General features: G+C 30.5%; 2 protein-coding genes across 2 annotated transcripts; both read left to right on the top strand.

Annotated features, from left to right (window-relative positions):
• Positions 1 to 9,779: 9,779 nt before the first annotated feature.
• LOC114194346 (protein REVEILLE 1) lies at positions 9,780 to 13,378 on the top strand. Its single transcript, XM_028084508.1, has 6 exons — positions 9,780 to 10,462; positions 11,067 to 11,201; positions 11,305 to 11,416; positions 11,540 to 11,601; positions 11,779 to 12,171; positions 12,341 to 13,378. The coding sequence occupies exons 1-6, from the start codon at positions 10,451 to 10,453 to the stop codon at positions 12,896 to 12,898; spliced, it is 1,272 nt and encodes a 423-aa protein (XP_027940309.1). The 5' UTR covers positions 9,780 to 10,450; the 3' UTR covers positions 12,899 to 13,378.
• A 5,438-nt stretch (positions 13,379 to 18,816) lies between these two features.
• Positions 18,817 to 21,066, top strand: LOC114194347 (expansin-A13). Its single transcript, XM_028084509.1, has 2 exons — positions 18,817 to 19,411; positions 20,434 to 21,066. The coding sequence occupies exons 1-2, from the start codon at positions 18,909 to 18,911 to the stop codon at positions 20,741 to 20,743; spliced, it is 813 nt and encodes a 270-aa protein (XP_027940310.1). The 5' UTR covers positions 18,817 to 18,908; the 3' UTR covers positions 20,744 to 21,066.
• The last annotated feature ends 5 nt before the right edge of the window (positions 21,067 to 21,071 follow it).

The raw sequence follows: 21,071 nt of genomic DNA, 5'->3' as shown, positions 1-21,071 counted from the left end.
TTGAAATCCTTATAAAAGATTAAAATTCATTGATAAAATGTTTGTTGCTAGATTTATCGATGAATAATATTGGAATATCTTATATGTAAAAGTATTTGTTATTTAATTAAAATTTTGAGTTAATTTATTTTAGCAATAAGATCCTTATCAATAGCTAAAATTTATTAGTAAAATGTGTTGCTAAACTTTTAGGATGAATAGCATTGTAAATATCTCGTATGTAAAAAAATATTTGTTACTTAATTAAAATTTTGAGTTTTTGAGTTAGTTTATTTCAACAATAAGATCCTTATCGATCATCAAAATTCATTGGTAAAAAGTTTGTTGTTAAACTTTATCAATAAATAATATTGTAATATCACGTATGCAAAACTTATTTGTTATTTAATATTGTTTTTCAAAAATATCAGTCATTCATCGATTTACAAAAGATATTTATATTCACTACTTAATATTGACGATGGTGAATATCCTAATTTCGCCTCTTGTCCGCACGAGCGATGTAACATCTCATTTAATAGAGAATAAATCTATAAATGAAACATCACACAAGATATAACATAGAAGAGCAGTACCAAAAGGTACACATGTTTAAACCATTACAGTTATCCCAAATGTACTAGAAAAGAAGACTAAGGCACACCACGATGTAAATAACAAAACCAAAAGAAATAGTTTGATAGTTGATCAAAAGCTTGCTCCTCTAGAGCAAGATATTACATAGGTCGTAGTGCCTTAAAAGAAAACTTGGAGAAAGGGGGATCCAACCCAAGATAAGCTACACAGTGAAATTTCCATCACTCTGATAACCACGAGGAGTTGCCACATCTGTTCACATCAATAAATTGATAATCATCGCAAAAAGGAGAAAATCACACAAAACATACAAACAAACAAAAAGGGTAAGCCGGAGTGAAAAAGGTTTATCATACAATTGAACATGCAACTTAAAAGTCAAAGATAAATAAAACAACCAAGCATGTAATGACCAACAAACAAGACTCTAAGATTCAATTATCCGGATACAAATAATCAGTCGGATTCACTAGATACTTGCACTTGTGGTGGCCTCTACTGCTATGCAGAGCCAATTGCCAATGGATTTCACCCTACCACGCACAAGGTTAGCCTTCAAACATCTAAGGTCATTATCCTGCCAAAGACTAAGGCCTCCTACTACTCTCACCACTTGAGTCAGTACGCTCTACGTGAGACTAACTAAATCTTTAGAGTTTCAGGATGCAATCCTTAATTGAATCCTTGCTAAATTATATAATGAGGCACCACCACGAAACCTTCATGAAATTACGTCCTAACCATGAGGCACCACCATGAACTCCCACTAACAGGGACCATAGAATTACGTCCTGATCATGAGGCACCACTACGAAACCATCGTGGAATTATGAGTCACCACCATGATATCTCACCTAGAGATTCATGGAATTACGTCTTAAACCATACCAAAATCATGTCTCACCAACCAAGCATAAAGTTATCATGCATACCAGTTCCATGCCAATATTTATAACCAACCATCCAACAAAATTCATACTTTCCATTTCATGTTCAACATAACAACATCTCATCCCCATTTAATCTCATACAATATACGTGGCACTATACATCATATATTACATGCATTTCACATACTTCACACTTTAAATAGGGTACTCCAACCAACCATACAACCAGCAACCAAAAACATGGAAAAGAACACAAATTCCAACACTTGTCTCGCTCAAGCTATGGACCCTCGCTCAAGCGAACCACAACAAGACACCACGAGTTCTCGCTTCGGTGAGACCCTCTCGCTTGAGCGAAATGCTTCCTCGCTCAAAACGAAAGCTCTCTGCCTGAGCGAGAGCTCGAGTAGCAACCTGGGCCAGTTTTTGCTATTCTTGCCTAGGCGAGAATATCAATTCTCGCCACTATTCGTATCTGCATCAACCATACGTACAAATCCAAATAGCATACCAAGACATTTCATATGACCACAGTAGCACACGAAGCAAGCAAAAAATATATGAACATTCAGAAAATACGAGGAACCCTAGCTTCCCTTACTTGGAAAAGCTACTGTGAGGGGTTTTGGGTACGAGCAAAGAAGCACCACAACTCTTAGGACAATTTAGCGAGCTGGAAAAATAGCGGAATAGATTTAAAACAAGCTTATTACGATGAACCCTAAATGAAATCACGAAAATATGACTAGAGGGGAGTTGAAGACCAACTTACGTGAAGTAGGAACGGAGTTGAGCTAGCTCGAAGATGAAGGAGGTCCAAACCCTAATAGAGAACATTTGTAGTTCTAAGAGAGGAAGAAGAAGGGTTTTTTTGAAAAGTGTCAGAAAATGAGAGTGTTAGGCTGGTTTAAGGGCTTTGGGCACCCTATGGGTCAGCCTCAGGCCCAACTGATAAGGCCAGACCCTAAAACATTAGCGCTGAAAGTAAGTGGACCTTACAAGCGACATGTTATGTGTGCTGGGATTTTACGGACCAATGAATTCAATATCTCAGTCCGTTCAGTGTTTTCTCGACGAACTTACAGAACGACCCGTTGGACCAAGCCTACTTTATCACCCCACTTCAAACAATTTACACATGTTACTCTTTCCACATATTAATGGTGGTTTTCGGTCTGTATGAATTATACCAAGATTAAGAGGTCTTGACTATAAGTTGTCTCTCAAAAAAATTTAAGATGAAATCCAATAGTTCACAAACATATTAATCATTCTTTTCTTATGAATATCCCACCATCAATTACATTATACTTATGTTTATATGATCTAATTTATCATCAATTAACAATATAAATAATGAACACATTTTTACCACATTAACAAATAGATCAACAAGCACTTTAATTAAATTTTATTTTATAGAATAAAATTACAAAGACTATGAGAAAATAAATAAAATAAATAAATGTGAACATCTAAAAGAAGAAAAAGGAAGAAGAAAAAGGAAAGAAGATGAGTAAAGAAATACATCTTAATGTCAATTATTTTCATTGTTATTGCCTTGAGACATTGTATAAAATTGAGTTTACAACTTACGCCCAAAAGTGATGATCATATCATATATACACAAAAACTTGTAATCCTCTGAACTGTATTTCTCACTTGAAATTGTAGAAGTATCCTTCACGTGTGCTACAAATTTAAGAAAATTGGATATTTTCGTAATTGTTCACTCCCTCATTATTTATTATTATTTTTTATTAAATATTAGGTTAATATATTTATATAAAAATTTGAAAGTATTTCATCTTTGAACCTTCTACATAATTCATCATCTTTAAAAATACATGTAAATTTAATCATTTTAATCAAATAAATTTAACATATCTTATTTAATATAACTAAATCCACATCTTTATAAAATTAAAAGACTAAATTAGATAAAAAAAATTTAAAAAATATTAATTTTAAATTATCACCGAAAGTTAAATATATTTAACTTAATTTTTTCTTACCTCACTTTTTTCCCGAACCTTATTGAACTTCATCAAATATTAATCAAATTGAATTTTTGTTCGGTTTAATTATAAGTAAGAATAACTCTCCTCTAGAATAAATACATATATATATATATATATATATATATCTAACAACTTTATTTATTTTATCCTAACAACATTATTCAACAAAGTAATAATTCCCATTGACGAACTTTTTTAGAAAAGTCCAATTTAGAATAATGAAAACCAAAAGAAAAAAATTCCAAAGAAAACAATGGCAAACTATGGATTAATGTGATAGCAACTTGTTTAACAAGTTTTACCTCGGTGGTTTTAAGGACATGCTATAGTAAGCTAAAAATTACTCAGACAATTACAAGAGTTTATCCAGGTAAGCTTCTTTATAAATAATTACAAAATAAGAAAAATTAAAATTAAAATTTATAAAATTAAAATTATATATGTATAATATAAAAAATTAAACATAAAATAATATATGTAAAAGATAACTTTTCTTCAAAAAAAAAAATCACTTGTCCTTTTATTTCTTTTAAGAATTTATAGAGAAATTATTCAAACAAACACAAATTCTTACCATAACTCTTCCAAATTCTTTTAAATAAGTATAAATTTCCATCCAAATTAGTAAAAAAAAAACTTCCAAATTCTTTCAAAATTAGTATGTCATAAACAAGCCCAAATAAGTTAGTCATAACTTATAACTTATGAATATAAGATCCAAAATATCTTTTGTAATTTTATTCTTTTTTTTATGAATATGAGTAGAGATCGCAAGAGGGTGGAATATATGTTTTATCATCTTATCTCATCTTCAATATAAAATTTATCTCTATTTTCATAAAGGATCGAATATATTCATATTTAATTACATGTTTCAAATATTAACTAAATATTTTTTATATAAAAAATTATAACAAAAGAATATCATATTATCAAGTATTAAATATTAAAAGATGCCTATACTTTTTTAATTAAAAAAAATAAGAAAGAAATTTTAATTTCATATATGAAATAGTAATCAAATAAAAATCAAATAATTATAGAAGAAAGAAAAAAAAATGATTATATGTGTATTTTAAAAGTAAGTTACGAAAATAATAAAAGAAATTATATCAACTTTTAAATTATCTAATAAACTATATTTTAATAATTTAAAACGAAGAATGTATAATGTGTTTGTTCTTTTTATGTTGTGAGCATCAGTCTTATAACGTTGAGCATCATTAGCTTATTCTTTGGTGTACTTTGAGTCTTTTTATGTTGTTTGTCTCTTTCTTTTGTGATAATCATCTATTTGGTGGGAACAAATGAAATTACATGTTTAGAAGCACTTTTGAAGGTTGATGAACCATAAGTTAGAATAGTGAAAAGTCTCTAAGAGTTTTAATAAGAAGTTAATTTTGTATAGGGCAATCTTGGTTTAGATTGACAGTATAAATATTGTATTTTAGATAATTATATCTTTGTAAAACTGTATTAATATATTTTACTGAATTATCTATTTTGAATATTACGATGAAATTTTTTATTTGATTAGTTTTAAACTTTTAAAAAATATTTTCTTTAATGTAACAGATTTAGAAAGAAATTTTAACTTGATGTATATGGTTATATATGTTCTTTAAAAGCAAGTTACAAAAGTTAGAATTAAAATCATATCATTTTTTTAAATTATCTAATAAACTATATTTTAATAATTTAAGACAGATACCGACATGAGAACGAAAATAAATATTCAAATAATATGCATGGAATGGAGTGAATATACACATATTTATTCTCGATCTACCGTTCAATTTAAAAATTTGAATATAACTTATACTTATAGTTAATTTAAAATTTTCATATGGATAAATTTCAATAATATGTAGATGAAAACGATGGTCAACCCACATATAAGTTCATAATTGTATAAGGAAATACAAGGATGATTATTAAATATTTAGATAAACTTATAAAATAAAATACTAAATAACCACTAGCAAAACTCTTCACAAACCGAAACAACTGAATCTAATTTCTCCTTTCTTTGGAATAATTATTGTCGTAGACTTTGAGGAATGAAAATTACACTTAAGTCCGTAAAATATTGATAAGTAAAAGCCAAATTTAGAACTTTGATTTTATTATTACTATCGAAAGTGTAAAAGTTTTTCTTGTGACTTAATTTTCATTTGATTTGTTTTTGTATCACGCTCACTGATATCCAACTTGATATTTTAACAGGGTATAATGTAATCACATTAAGTTTACACTCATTCCCAAAACAATTGAAATGAATATACTTTTTTAAAGGGTTATTTAATTAAAATACTTAGGCCATATAAAAAATTATGTTTTACAATTTTTGTCTTTAAATAGTAGTGATAATTAAAAATAATATTATTATGTTGATATCAATTCTATAGATATAAAATTATATATTTATAATAATTGAAGTTAATACCCAGACGCACTCAGTTATATGTAAATTCAATTTATTTAAATTATTTAGAAGTTATTAAATATGCTTGTATGACATTCTCATTATTTAAGTCCTTCTAAAGAAAGCATGTGTATGAAGGAGATTCGTTCCGTATGAAATGTCACCTAACTTATTATTGTCCCATATACCTTTAATTAATACCTTACAATGCAGCATATTACACATACAATGATAAGAATTCTGAAAGCCACACAAATGTTGTGTACGAGGGAAGTATAAACTGAAAAATTAAAAAATAAGGTATAAATCATGAAGTGTTGATTTCTTTTATTTTTACATAATTTAGATTTTAAATAGTAATATCTTTCTTAATCAGTAAATGTTGTTAGTATTTTATTAGTGGAAATGTGAACTTAAATCTCTTTCATCTAACTTCTAATTTTATTCCATAAAAGAGTAGCATGAGATTAATAGTAATAGCACCAGGACCGATTCAAAAGTAAAACTTGTAAAAAAAGAGAATATTTTAAAAAAATTAGTACTAATAATTTTCTATAAAATTATGTTTAAGAAAAAATGTCTCATATTTTTTTAATACTAACATACCTATATCAAATTAAATAAAAATTATATTTAAAAAATGTCTTAATTATTTTAATATTAATATATCTTTATTAAATTAAATATAAAATTATATTTAAGAAAAGAAAGTCTCAAAATATTTTTAGTACTAATAATGCCCATTTAGATTAATTATTAGTTTATGAATTTTTTTTTTGAAATTTTTTTATTAGTGTATATTAATTTTTATTGGTATTAAGAATGATATTCAATGAGTTAAAACTTTTTTTTAGTAAATTATAATTTTGTTTACGAAAAAAAACTGATTAATTATCTTTATTCTCTTATAATCAAATTTGGTTTGATTTACTTCTTTTATCTCTCCTCGACTTCTCTTGACTCTTCTTGTTTTTTTTTTTCATTCTATAGTTATTATTTTTTTTTGTTTTTAGAGTTTTGGTAAATTATATTTCCTGAATCTCATGTTACATGTACTAATCTTTTTATCATCATTTCTAATTAATATGTTTTTGTTTTTTCTTTCTATTTGTGTTGATGTTGCTTATTCTATTTGTTGAATTTGTATTAAGATCAGAAATATTTTTTTTGCCTGATTTTGTTTGTTGGTATTTTTTGATTTATGGGTTTTGAGAATATTTTCTACATATGTTTTGACAGGGAATCAAAATTTGTCTACATAATTATTAATTAGATTATGATTTAGTCTTTGATGGATAATAAACCACAAACATGGTAGGAAAATAAAATTCAAATCTAAACTCTACTTTCAAAATTAGGTTTTATACGAAAAGATAATTCAAATTTAATAAAAAATAATAAACTTAATTATATAAAAAAATATATTTTTTTTCAAATACATATATAACTTATAAAATAAAATAATATTAACAAATCTCAATATAATTTGTGTCGGTCAAAAAGAATTTTTTTTTTTCAAAACTAAAAGTAATAAAAATCTAAGATTCACCATGTCTATAATAAATTTCTCTTATTATCTATTAAAAAAATGTAAATTTGCAAAAGAAAAACTTAAAAAATAAAGAAAATGAATTAGTATCTGGAACGTTATGGAATATAAGAAACCTTAGTTGAGTCTATTTTTGAATAATGGAGCCGACACCCATGAAATGAAGAGGTAACTAACGCAAGTGATGTAGTTTTTGGTGTCTCCCACCAAACAGTGCCTCCAGGGTTAGACCCGGAAACTCAATATCTGCCCAGACACACTGGTCCCTCCGACAACCATTTTCAACCAAGACTGCAACCTTCCACGTTCTACTACAATCCCACACCTGCCTCTGTCCAACACCCCATTAAAGTCCTCAAATGTCTCTTTTGCTTCATAAACATTTTTAATCAACATTATCACTATACCAAGATATTTAATTAAATCCTCTCCAGACAAAAAACAAAAGGTTAAAAAAAAAGTTTAATGTTTTAAAATCGGTTAAGTTGACGTAAAAAGATAAGGCGGCGATTTCATTTGCCTAATGTGACATTTTTCGCATTCAGGTTTTTGGCTTGTCAACTCATGAATGCGAATGTGAGAAAAAAAAAAGGGCGAACAAAATGTTGTGGCCAGAAAATTGCGAGCGTTTTGAGAAAAAAAGAAAATGCAATAACGGAGGAAAAAAACGAGTGGTGTGGAATGATCGCTATCCCTGCGTTGAATGTACACGTGGCGGTGTTTTCTTAGTGGGGCGGCAAGTGGCAGTGACGTGGCGAAAAGCGCAAAGGTGAAAGCGACACCCTCTATGCCTCGCTCTTTTTGATCCACACCTCACGCTTGCCCTACCCTTATTTTTAAGATATTTAACCCTTTTTCTCCTTCTCACAAATATCCTCTTATTTTCCATTTCCAAACTGTCACAACCACACTCATTAATTATTTTTTCTTTTTCTCGGGTCTCTTTTATTCGATAATAACATATTAATCAATCTCTTTTCAATAACAAATAAATACTTAATATTATCTATAACGTATATCACATCATATTAATTAATTAATTATTCTTTTATTTTATTCAAATATTATTACCCACTTGTATTTTGTACTGTTGTTGTATCGTAACGCTGTTTAGTTGACTCACGCCCTCTACTCGCTCACTGCTGCTGACACCTGCTACTACTTATTTATTTCCGTTGAAAAACAACCTTTTCTTCCGTTCTAGCAAATTTCATGAAAATTTGTTTTATTTTTCATTTCTTAATACATCAATAATCCCCTACTTAAATTTTCTTGACAATTTTCTAACGTATAGTGTACTAAATTTACTCAAAACTCGTTATTTTAACGAGAATATTTATACACTTATTTTGCATATATAGAATTAGTCAAATGCTGCACATGTCAAAGATGTGTAGGTTCTACAATATAGAAATTGAAACATGCGAGACATTAAATGCTATTTAAAAAATAAAAATAAACTTTTTTTTTTACATAGTCAAATATAGAAAATGTTGTTTAAAATATTAAAAACGAGGCAGGTCAAAAACTGTTACCAAACTATATAGAACGCGTGAGAACCAAACCAAGAAAAAAGTACAGTGTTTTTATAGATTTTAAGGTATGATATTAACATATGATTAATTTCTTAATACTAATTGATTCATATGACAAAATTATATATCACTTTCAGTGAAATATCAGTTTTATTAAAATGGCTATTTATTACCTAAAACTAAAACTAAATATCGTTTCAGAAAATAGTGTTGAGTCCATCATGACATTTGAAGAATAGAAAACTATAGAATATGTTGTTACACAGCGAAAAAAGAAAAGAAAAAGACTTGGTAGAATAATTTATGAAAAAGCAGAATTATCTGTATGAGAGCTGGGAAAATAATGGCCACGCATTAATCATGATAAAGTGGCGTGGCACCAGTGAGAGTGCGAGTAGCACTGTGGCAGTGGCACCCGCGCGTATGCTCTGTCCCAAATTATCCACACGCGCTCTGCATTAGTTTTCTTCGGCCACCCAATTAGAAAACGAAGCCGAATTAAAAAAAAACGAAAAGGAAAATAAAAAACAGAAAAGCGGAAACAGACGCGACAGCGGAACGCCACGTGTGGAGGACCTCTTTCGACGTGAGCCACAAGATTGCATCGAGTTCTCGAGATTTCGATGGAGAAAAAAATAAATAAAAAGAAAATTTCTTTTTCTCTCCTACAAGACAAAATTCAACATCTGACGTGGCACTCTATGGTTGCTCCATTTATTTTTCTCTCCTTCACAATAGTCTCTTTCCCACTTGGCTTTTATATCTATCTGCACTCTTCTTCTCTCTGTTATTCTCCTTCACTCCATTTTTCTTCTTCTTCTGAAACCTCAAACCTTAACCTCTTTTCTCTCTGTTTTTCTCCACCCCTTTTGTGCGTTTTCACCAACCATGACAATTCAGAGAAACTCTTGTGGACTGTATGTCCTCTGTTTTCGGAACTGTTTTGTTTGAACATCCATCATTTTGTTTTTCCAACAAAGAAACCTTCTATTATCCAGCCTCTTTCCATGGAGGGTTTTGTTGATTTCAGAACTGTGGACCATTTCATAGTTAATTACATCTGAGCCACTGTTGTTGCTGCTTCTCAAGTTGAGATTTGGAAAGGTTTTTGGGGTGATCGTTGGCAATTCACGAGGTGGATTCAGTTTGAATGATCGAGCTTCTGCAGTGCATGGTCACGGGATCTTAGAAGGGTTTTTTTCGATTCTGAGCTTAAACTGTAGTGTCGGATAAAACAAAGAGACGAAACAGTGTTTTTGTTTGGTGCCGAGAAAAGTCCATTTTGCACAAAGTTGTTGGTTCCAGAGTTGTCGAGGGCGAGAAGTGTGGATTTTGGTGATTTGTTTTGTTTTTGTGTTACATGCTGTTAAGAAAGTTGTGAACAAAGAAAGATAAGTTTTACTGTTTTGGTGTTCTGTGAGCCAACCGTGTAGGAAGGAGAAGATATTCACCACATGGCGATACAAGTATGTAAAAATATGAGTTTCTTCTTTGTTTTTTCTTTGATGTAGAATATTTGATGCCGTGTTGAGTTTTTTTTGAGGGACATGAGATTGTTCTTGGTTTAGGTCGTACTTGTATGTTTTCTGGTTTGTTGTTATGGATTTCCAGCCAAAAGTCTTTTCATTTGGGTATGACATGTCTGGCTCTGTTTTGAAGATTAAAAAAAAAAAGTCAAATGAATAATGAAAAAGATGGAGGGCTACTTTATGAACTATGATTTGGTTTTCCTTTTCAAATGCCAAATATTTGTAGTTTTTAATTTTATAAATTTTGGAAAAATAACTTTTCAGTGTTTCTGGTTTAGACAACAGTTTGATTTAATCTTCAGCAAAGGCACAATTTTCCTGATCTTTTCAAAAAAAGAAAAAAAAAGTCAAGGTTCATTTAATGGAAGTTGTGAATTGTTGGTTGATATTTTGTTTACCCAGAGATGAATGATTCCCCGGTGGACAAATACTCTTTGGTCATGATTTCATTTAATTGTACTTGAATTTTCCATTATGAGAAAATTTTCTTTTTCTTCTTAATTATTATACTATACTTATTTGCTTTTTGCATTGGATGCAGGGCAAAAGTGCATTTACTAGATCAAGGGGTGGTCCTCCAATTGGAGATGAAATATGTTTGAGTCCTGGTGTGCATTCTGTTGCAGATATTCCACTTCATGATCAGTTTTCTTGTGGAAATGACTATGCCTTGAAGGTTGTCCCTTTGATTCTTATGTTTTTGTGGCATTATGAATTTGATTTTCACATCTGTGACAGTGTCACCTTTGTTTTAATCAATTTTATATGTACATCAACAGGTAAGAAAACCATACACAATCACAAAGCAGAGGGAGAGGTGGACAGATGAAGAACACAAGAAGTTTCTTGAAGCCTTAAAGCTATATGGCAGGGCCTGGCGAAGGATTGAAGGTATAATTAATTTCAAACTTCCATATATTGTGCCACAAAGATTCTAGCAGAACAATAACATAAGTCACTGAATCAATCAAGAAGGTTGGTCTAAGTTCTTGGATCCTTTTATTTTCACCACAGAACATGTTGGCACAAAGACTGCTGTTCAGATTCGAAGTCATGCTCAGAAGTTTTTTTCTAAGGTTTATTGTTATATTCCAGTACCCATCATTTACCATATGTTAAATATACCATGAGTCATATAAGTTAGAGTTGTTATGCTATGACTTTAAGAGATGCAAAAGTTTTAACCTTTTGAAGGTGAAGTTGCAGGGTTGATCTTTAAGTACACTCTAACTCGTTTTTCTGACTTCATGCAGATCGTTAGAGAGTCCAGTGGGAACAGCACAACCTTGGATGAGTCGATTGAAATTCCACCTCCACGACCAAAAAGGAAGCCAATTCATCCTTACCCTCGTAAACTGATTGAGATTCCAAAGAAAGAGATTTCCAATTCAGAACACCCTCTGAGGTCTAATTCTCTCAAGTCATCAGATTTTGGTCAAGAGAACAATTCTCCCAAGTCAGTGTTATCTACAGTTATTTCCGAAAACCTTGGTTCCTCCGATTCAGACACACCCACAGGAAGTTTGTCACCGGTCTCATCCATTAGCGGTGTCCCCTCAAACAGATTTCCACTGGCTGAACCCAAAACATCATTTGAGGAAGAAGGGTCTCTACCAAGTTCAGCTCATGATGAGCAACCCCTTGTGGTACTTCTTAAATCCTAATCATTTTTTCACTTTCTTGGCTCACGAGAACACTTTTAAGAAAATGATTTTAGAATTTAGTTTAAATGTACTGTATAGAGTGATTGGTTGATAGTGTACAAATCTTTATACTACCATGAAAATTAAACTCTCCCTTTATTTTATTATCCAGAAACTGAAGCTTTTTCACAAAGAAACTGTTTGTACCAAAGATGATGCAGCAGAGGAATCATGTGGTCGTACTCTCAAACTTTTTGGGACCACTCTACTGGTAACAGATACAAGCAAACCCTTTTCTCTAAGAACGGAGCCATTCAAACCAATACCTGCGGCTGCAACATATCTTATGCAACTTCAAAATGGGTGTTCTGATCTTGCAGAAGGTCCTGCAAGTATTGTTCCAAGGTGGACTTTTTCCCATAATGCACTATCTGTGCCACTGAGGGAGCTAAAAGGGAAACACCTATACTCTAATGTCGGAGATTTTGAACAGAAAGAGGTTCAAAAGGAAGGATCATGGACTGGTTCAAACACTAGCTCAATTAATGATGGTGGAGACAACACTGTACCAAGTGAAACATCGGCTATATTTGAGCTAAGGGTGAGACCTAAAACCTGTGGGAAAGGGTTTGTGCCATACAAAAGGTGCATGGCAGAGAGAGAAAAAAACAAATACTCATCAGTTTGTGATGAGGAGAGGGAAGAGCAACGTATCAAGCTTTCCTTATAGTACCCTCTCAGTGGCTTTTCTTCAGAGCAGTTTCCCTTTTTCAGGTATAATATAATGTAGCTGTTTCTGTTTCTGGATGACCCTGTACGAGAAGAAAGAAAAGGGAGCTGAAATTTTTGATATTTCTGCTGCATTGTTAATTCTCCATGTCTGTGTCTTTAGGGGTTCTGTTCTATCCAGTGAATTATCCCACTTTTTTTATATTTCTTCAAGCCATGTTAGGCTCTGTGTATTTCTTCAATTTTTTTCCTCCCACTGTGCTCTCTTTTCAATGGTTATTGTCTTTCAAGTGTAAGTTACATATACTTCTGTATCGCTTATTAGTGTAATTGTTCATATTTGTCATAGTTAATGGGTAAATTACACTTACATTACATAACCTGAAGTTGTTGAATACAATATTCTTTCCTTGTATGGCATTACTTTAATTTCCTTTTATCTGCATAACAAGAAATCATGGGACCTCTGTATTCACCAAAATGATACATGAAGTTATCTTTTCATATAAATTAAATAAAGTTTGTGATACTTTAATATTTTGTCCCTTTTGTTGGAATCACTTCCTATTAGGCGTATTTTGTGGATGTTTCGAGAAGAGAGACCATGGCCCATCAAAATGATCAAAGGTTTAAGAAAATGAAAACTTTTTTGTATGCCACAAATGGATAAATATGCAGTGCCGTATTGGGCCATTAAAAAAAATCAAATCTATATACCGGGTGGTTAAGCAATGGATTGTAACATCTTCCACTCCATTAATATTTTCTGACTAACCATTCGTTCATTTCCAAAAATCATAAAAACTCTAAATTCATGAGATTTATTTATGTGCATACTCGTAGTAAAATGTTGTAAAATCTTTTTTTTGTTAAATAACTTCAAATTCTAAGTTTTTGTTTTATTTCAAAAGAAGTTGAAACCATTTCTTCTTTACTCTCAACTCCATCTCCTTCTTTGAATTTCGAGATCGTAGGCAGCAAGACTTTCAATTCATACCGACCAATTCTTTATTTGCGATAAGTCAATTTCTTTTGTCATTTTGTTTCTTCTACTATGCATGCAAGTCTTCTTTGCTTATATGTTCTTTTGGTTTCTATCTTGAATCTCTTCTAATCGGTGGCTGTGTGGGCACGATCATATTATTTTTCGTTGTCTATCGAGGGTGAATTTTGCAAGTTCGAAGGTGTCTTGCGGGTTCTTAGAGTTTGAATCTATCTTCAAAGGTGAGGGAAGCTAAACCATACTTTTTGCATGATGATTTTGTTTGAATGTTTGGTTGTGTGTTGATGTTGTGTTTGGTAGCTCAAATTGATCTGTTGATGTTGATGTTGTTCTTTGTGGGTGTGGGATGAAAAATTCCTAATTTCATGTTTAGGTATGTACGGGGTAGTAAAATTTGGGGTTTTTGTTGAATGCATGTGATTTAAGATAAATTTAATGGAAATTGAAGTTGTAACATGGAATTAGAAATGTTTCTAATTTATATGAGGCTTAAAATAGGTTTTAAGTTCATTTGACATTGTCAAATTGCACAATTCAAGTTTTTGCGTTATGCATACTCGCTAGACGAGTTGGACTTCCCAACCTTGAGTCGTTTCAGAAAATTTTGAATTTTCGCTTCGTTAACCGTCAGATCGAGTTGAAATTTTTACAGTATGTCCTACACACATGATGTTTTGTTTTGACATAGTTGATCTTTGTTTCAAAGTGTATAGTGAGAGCCGTTTTTTTTTGTAAGGTTCCCATAGACTAGGTTGTTGGTAGCTTTGATCTTTGTCACTTGTTTAGTGCATAACTTTTCTATAGATAACCAATTGGATTGATTCTTTTTGAATTGAGTTCTTGATTTAATTATATTTCATTTGAATGTTAGAACATAATTTTTGGAGCTTTGTATAAGTTGCAATTTTATTTTTTAAAACCACCAACCAATTTGCATATGTGTTGTTAAGTTATTGCGTAAATTATTTAGGATTATGTGAATGTGTGCCAATGATATGAACTTTTGGAATACAAGTATGTATGAAATTGTGAATTGAGAATGAATGGAAGAAATCCTTTTAAAGTATGTGTGCTTTGGTGTGCATTGATGTAGGAACTTATAATTTGGAAGTTTATCCTAACACTCTACTAATCATTCAAATTCATGTAGATGAGAATGAATTAAGAATTGAGAGTAAGAGGAGGTCTTGGTTGAAGAACCATTTGTAGTTCTAAGAACTTGTATAGGATTAACCTTGTGGGTGGAGGTTATCCATCACAAGTGTCAAAACTTCCAAATAGTTATACCTTAATGCTTGTTATCCGGATAATTGAATCTTTTACAACGTGGCTTGTTGCTTATAATGATATGAATTACTTAACTCCCCAATATGATTTGATTTATGATTAATAGAACCTTTGTTCTTATATTAGCTTACCCTCTCTTGTGCGTGTGTTTCTTGTGTTGTTGTTGTTCTTTTACAATGATCACCAATATTTGGTGTGAGCACATGAGAACTTGGGTGTTGGCTCCCTTAATAATGGTGATGACAATGCACTTGTTTAGTTATTTAGTTTTTTTCTTTCATTGCTACGATATATCTTTTGAAAAATTCTTATAAGATTTGTCTTTTGCCATTTTCTTTTGGACTAAAGTTTTAGATAGTAACAATATACTAATTTTGTGTTTATGTCTTGAATAATTGTAATAAAAACTCCATTTATTCTATTAAAATTGAACATTGTTAGGATATATCTTTTGTTTTGTTTTTCTAATTTTATTTAGTTTCTATTTTTGTATTCATGTTGTATTTTGGTTATATTGTTTTTAATGGTGTAATTCTTTCATAAGAAAAATAAAAATATTTGAATAATTTATTATTGTTCCTTTTAGTTTTGATGGGTCATTTTCTAACCTTGATCGATATGAATGGAAAAGCGCAATTAGAGTGCAAAGCGAGGATTATAAGGGGACATGTGTTGTAGGTGGGAAGGAATTGTAGCCTTCAAAAAGCAGATCATAGTAGTTGCTTCTTCCAGTGGATTGTTAAATCAGATTCCTCAACATTATTACTAAACTCACATCATTCATACAATCACCATTTTCATTATTGCTTCCTCACAACTCACCTTTATTAGTCAAATACTTGTCCCCTTTTATCAAATATCACAACCCCAATTAATCATCAACAAAATCTAGAATCTACCTTAGGTAGGGTTTCACAAATATTTATGGGGTAATAATTCACAATCTTATTTGTTAAGTTAAACCATCATATCAAATATATCTTTCACAATTTTGATAAATATAGAAAATGAGAATTAAGCAAATATTTCTTTAGCAGGCCCCATAGTTGGGCCGTAATCCATAAATTTAGGAGCTTTTTTTTTTTACCTCCAAATTTTTTTTCTGTACCTCCAAAACTTTTAAAATTCAAAAAATATTGACGAAGTCATCATATTTCAAAATTATTTTCGGATATGAACTTTTAATAAAAAATACTTTCGAAAATTGACTTCTAATATATATATATATATAAATTATTTATTTCTAAAATATATATTTATTTTTCAATACATTATATAAAAATAATATTAAATATATATATATATATATATATATATAATTTTATTTTAAAAATATATATTAAGAAATATGAAAACATAAAAAAATAGATAAAACAAAAAATAATAAATTAAAAATATTTTAAATTTAGAAAAATAAGCTTTAAATAAAGTTAAAAAAAGTTAAAACAGAATTAATATTTTTTTAATAAATTTTAAGTATTTTTAATTTAATTTATTTTTTAACCTTTTATTCATTTTTCTCAAGAATATATGTATAAATTTTATTTTATTTGTATATAATGCATTAAAACGTAAACTAAACTAAAAATAAATAAAATTTACAAATAGTTAAATTTTAAATTAAAAAAATGAAAAATAAAAATACATATATACATATATATATATATATATATATATATATATATATATTGACATTATTTATATTATTTTAAGCTTTCTTTTGCGCATTCTATACAAATTTTAATTTAAAGTATAATTATAATTATAATTCTAGATGGATGCCACGAACAATCTCAATATATTTTTGTAAGGTATCCGTTATAATTTTTTTTTTTCACATTGAATATTTAAAAAAGGGACTACTTTCAAAAATTTTGAAAGAAAAACAAGTAACACTTGATTTTTCAATCATTTGATATGTTGTACCAAGTTTGTTTTCCAATGTGAGAATCCGACCAGATACTTGGTATTGAAACGCTGAATTGATGACAGATAATTAATTTTAAGACGAAATAATTTAAAAGCATCGATCAAAAAATAATATTGGTAAAATAGGCACAATGTTGCTTAAATTAGTTTAATTAAAAGTGTATTTAATATATTTTCTTAGAAAAGGAAAAATCATCCTAAAATATTTGTTAACTTTGAATGATAAATATTGATAAATACCATATAAATTTTAACTTAAGTTTATAACATTTTTTATTTTACTTATATATATATATATATATATATATATATATATTTTAAACGCTAAAAACCTATAAAGTCATGTTTGATTTTAGTTTTTAATATCACAAAACTATGATATTGTATGTTTTTACTACTATTTAACTGTTATAATTAATATTTGACCGGTCGAGTTTTAAAAACATTGGTGTAAAGATAAATGTTTGAAAAAGTAAACAAAAAGAGACTTGTATTTTTAAAGTAAAAATATAACTTGTAACTTTAGGTGAATAATTGAAACAATAACAAACAAAAAATAAAAACTGTAGCTTTTAAGAAAATAAACTGTTTCTATTAATCGAAAGATTGACACAATTATTTATCCATTCTTAGTTTTACTTATAATTATTTTATATTCAAACGAAATTAGCTATATTAAAATTATTTTTTAATCATTAGTGAGGTGACAAAATACAAGTAACAAAAGATAAGTTGAGACATGTTCCATAACTCCAAAACATATAGATGATATTTGTAACTGATTATTAAAAAGATTTTTTTTTTTTCCCAGAACATCAACCAATTATGCATGCATAGAAGAACTTGAATTCTTTGTTGAATTTTTTTTCTGTTCTTTTACTGTATTTTCATAATACTGCATAGAACTATAGAGTTATAAAATAATTCAGTAGGAATATAAAAGAAGTTTTAGATCTAATATTTTTACTAACATTTAAAAAGCATAAAATTAACTTGGTAAATTTAAAAAAATTAAAATAAAAAAAGTCGTGAGTTCAATTATTTTTATTAACAAAATATCAACGACTAACATTTTTACAGAAAAAAAAATAAAAATAATGCATTTGATTGTGGTCACTTTCGAACCTGAGAGATCTAAACAAACACGAATACCATCACTGTCGTTTCTAAACCATGTTACCAATATTCCTCGAATAAGGATCATTTTTAAAATCAATAAATTGTGATTATTTTGTTTGTTAAATGTCTTATTATCTTTTGCTGTTACTGGTTTGTAATAGTTTTTTATTGTTCACTTAACGTGTAATGATGAATGTTTACTTTCTTTTGACTGGTTAGAAAAAATTATTGTTCCGCTAAACAGTTCAGAATATGCAATTATACAAATACCTAATGGTCAAATCTACAACCAATTATTTTCTCTCACTCTTCTTCCTGTTGTCTACATTAAAATAGTACACAGAAAGTTAAATTAAGCAGATTTTAGTGTTTTTTTTTTTAGAATCTGTCTTTAGAACTTAATTAACTAAAAAAGCAATTCAGTTTTACTGGGTTTTTACTCATCAAAATTATTTTCAACACTATCATTACAATGATGTCAAATAATTACAGTGAAGTATAAGAAATACGATTAACTATATAATAATAGAAAAAAAAACAGCAATTTTAATGAAATAAAGAAAAAGAAAAAGAAAAGTGAAAGGGAAAGTAGAGTGAGTGTGGTATCGTCGGTTGCAAATAAAGGAACCCACACTCTCTCTTTTTGCTTTGGTTTCACTGTCTTCACACGGAAATGTCACCACCGTTCGCCGTTGCCGCAGCACTGTTCACACTATCCATTCTTCTTACACTCGTTTCCTCTCACTACTCCTCCTCTTCCTCCGACTACCCTCCCTCTCTGCAGGCTTCGCCGGAGTTCACAGAGTGGCGATCCGCGCATGCCACCTACTACGCCGCCGCGGATCCCCGCGACGCGGTGGGCGGCGCGTGCGGCTACGGTGACCTCGTCAAGGGCGGATACGGCATGGCCACGGTGGGCCTCAGCGAGACGTTGTTCGAGCGCGGCCAGATCTGCGGTGCGTGCTTCGAGCTGAGCTGCGTGGACGACAACCGGTGGTGCATTCCGGGCACCTCCATCATCGTCACCGCCACCAACTTCTGCGCCCCCAACTACGGGTTCACCAACGACGGCGGTGGCCACTGTAACCCTCCCAACAAACACTTCGTTCTCCCCATCGAATCTTTTGAGAAGATCGCCATTTGGAAAGCCGGCAACATGCCCGTAAAGTACCGCAGGTACTCCAAATCTCTCTCAAATCATTACTCTATACATTAATTATGCATGCTGATGTTTATTTTCGGCTTTAATTTTCATATAATTTTGTAATTTACACTTGAGGTGTTCTAACAACTTTCATATAGTATGATCTTTCTAACTTTCCCAATGGAATTTAGTGGAAGCTTCTAAATCGACTGATTAACAACTAGGGTACTCTACAAGTGTTGGGAAATTTCAATAATTTTTCAATTAATCATAGAAATAGTTTTTCAAATTTCGACTGGCGACAAGGACCACTAAGACACTTGTTTTTATTGAAAGTTATAAAATAGAGAAGGAGATTTATTAATGAGTTCAATTTTTATGCAATGTCACTGTCAAGTAGATGTTATGAATCTTAAGTTTGTTGTGGAAAAACAAATTTATCATTATTAGCCATTTGTGATCGGATGATGAAATTCTTTTATTACAGCTTAAAATGTTTACTCTTCAAACAAAAAAGGTCGGGTCACTATTTTAAGAATGCTTGAAAATAGTATATTAGATAATGTGTAAGCATCAAAAAGATATTAGAGAGTGTATTATTGATGTTTTTCCCAGCTCCTCTAAAATCACAGTATCTTTTAAGTAAATGATGGTGGTGACAAAGTTGCCTAGATGATAGTGATGGAAAAATGGCCTACCCATCGTGACGTGGGTCGCAGATTTTAATGATGTGGGTCGCAGATTGTAATGCGTTGAAAAAAAAGAAAGAAAGAATAATAATGGATTCAAAACTTTTAAAATGAAGTTTGAGTTTGTGAAAAATGGATTCCAGTGGTTTATTTGGGGCTAAGCTTAGCCATAATCAGTCCTGGTCAGAAGGCTTAAGTTTAATTCAAAATAAAATTTTCAAAGTCGTGCATTTCATCGGGTTCGGTTCTGCCTAGTTAATTCGATTTATTTTGTTACCCATTGTAGTTTATATTCTCTTTTTTTTCCCATTGTGATTAAATTTGAATTAAATTCTATTTTGAATGTTGTGATGTGTTTGGTGCAGGATAAAGTGTAGGAAGGAAGGAGGGATTCGATTTACTGTTACTGGTTCGGGAATCTTCATTTCGGTGCTGATCAGCAATGTTGCTGGTCATGGAGACATAGTGGCTGTGAAGGTTAAAGGGTCAAGAACTGGTTGGCTTCCCATGGGTCGGAATTGGGGGCAAATTTGGCATGTAAATGCATTGCTGCAGAATCAACCTCTTTCATTCGAAGTTACTTCTAGTGATGGGAAAACTCTTACATCTTACAATGTTGCTCCCAAGGATTGGACCTTTGGACAAACCTTTGAAGGCAAGCAATATGATACTTGAAATTGAAAGCTCATTGAATTCTGATCTTGTTCCAATGGACCGTTCTCCTTCCACAATTTTTTTTACCCCTATAGTAGTTTTCTTTCTATATTTTCATTCTTTTGGCTTTGTAGAAGACTGTGTAGATAGCAGCAGACGATTTGGTGGTTTGCAAGGTTGTCAATGGGACGCTGTACCTTTTAGTTTATTATATTAGGAAGTTTTGTATGAAAAAAAATATATATATACATTCCTTGTTGGTCAACATCAAAAACACTTGCAATGTAAATTTTGTAAGGCTATCATAAGACGTGTTACCCTGCTACCTTAAAAGTTGTCTTAAATTTTA

Source organism: Vigna unguiculata, chromosome 8 (genome assembly GCF_004118075.2).
Source record: "Vigna unguiculata cultivar IT97K-499-35 chromosome 8, ASM411807v1, whole genome shotgun sequence".
Taxonomy (NCBI): Eukaryota; Viridiplantae; Streptophyta; class Magnoliopsida; order Fabales; family Fabaceae; genus Vigna; species Vigna unguiculata.
The sequence above is the reverse complement of the archived record's forward strand: the minus strand, read 5'-3'. Positions and strand labels throughout refer to the sequence as shown.

Coding starts and splice junctions, on each gene's coding strand:
- LOC114194346 (XM_028084508.1), top strand. Junction 11,202..11,304: donor GAAATGACTATGCCTTGAAG/GTTGTCCCTTTG, acceptor GTACATCAACAG/GTAAGAAAACCATACACAAT. Junction 12,172..12,340: donor ATGATGAGCAACCCCTTGTG/GTACTTCTTAAA, acceptor TTTATTATCCAG/AAACTGAAGCTTTTTCACAA.
- LOC114194347 (XM_028084509.1), top strand. CDS start 18,909: ATGTCACCACCGTTCGCCGTTGCCGCAGCACTGTTCACACTATCCATT. Junction 19,412..20,433: donor ATGCCCGTAAAGTACCGCAG/GTACTCCAAATC, acceptor TGTTTGGTGCAG/GATAAAGTGTAGGAAGGAAG.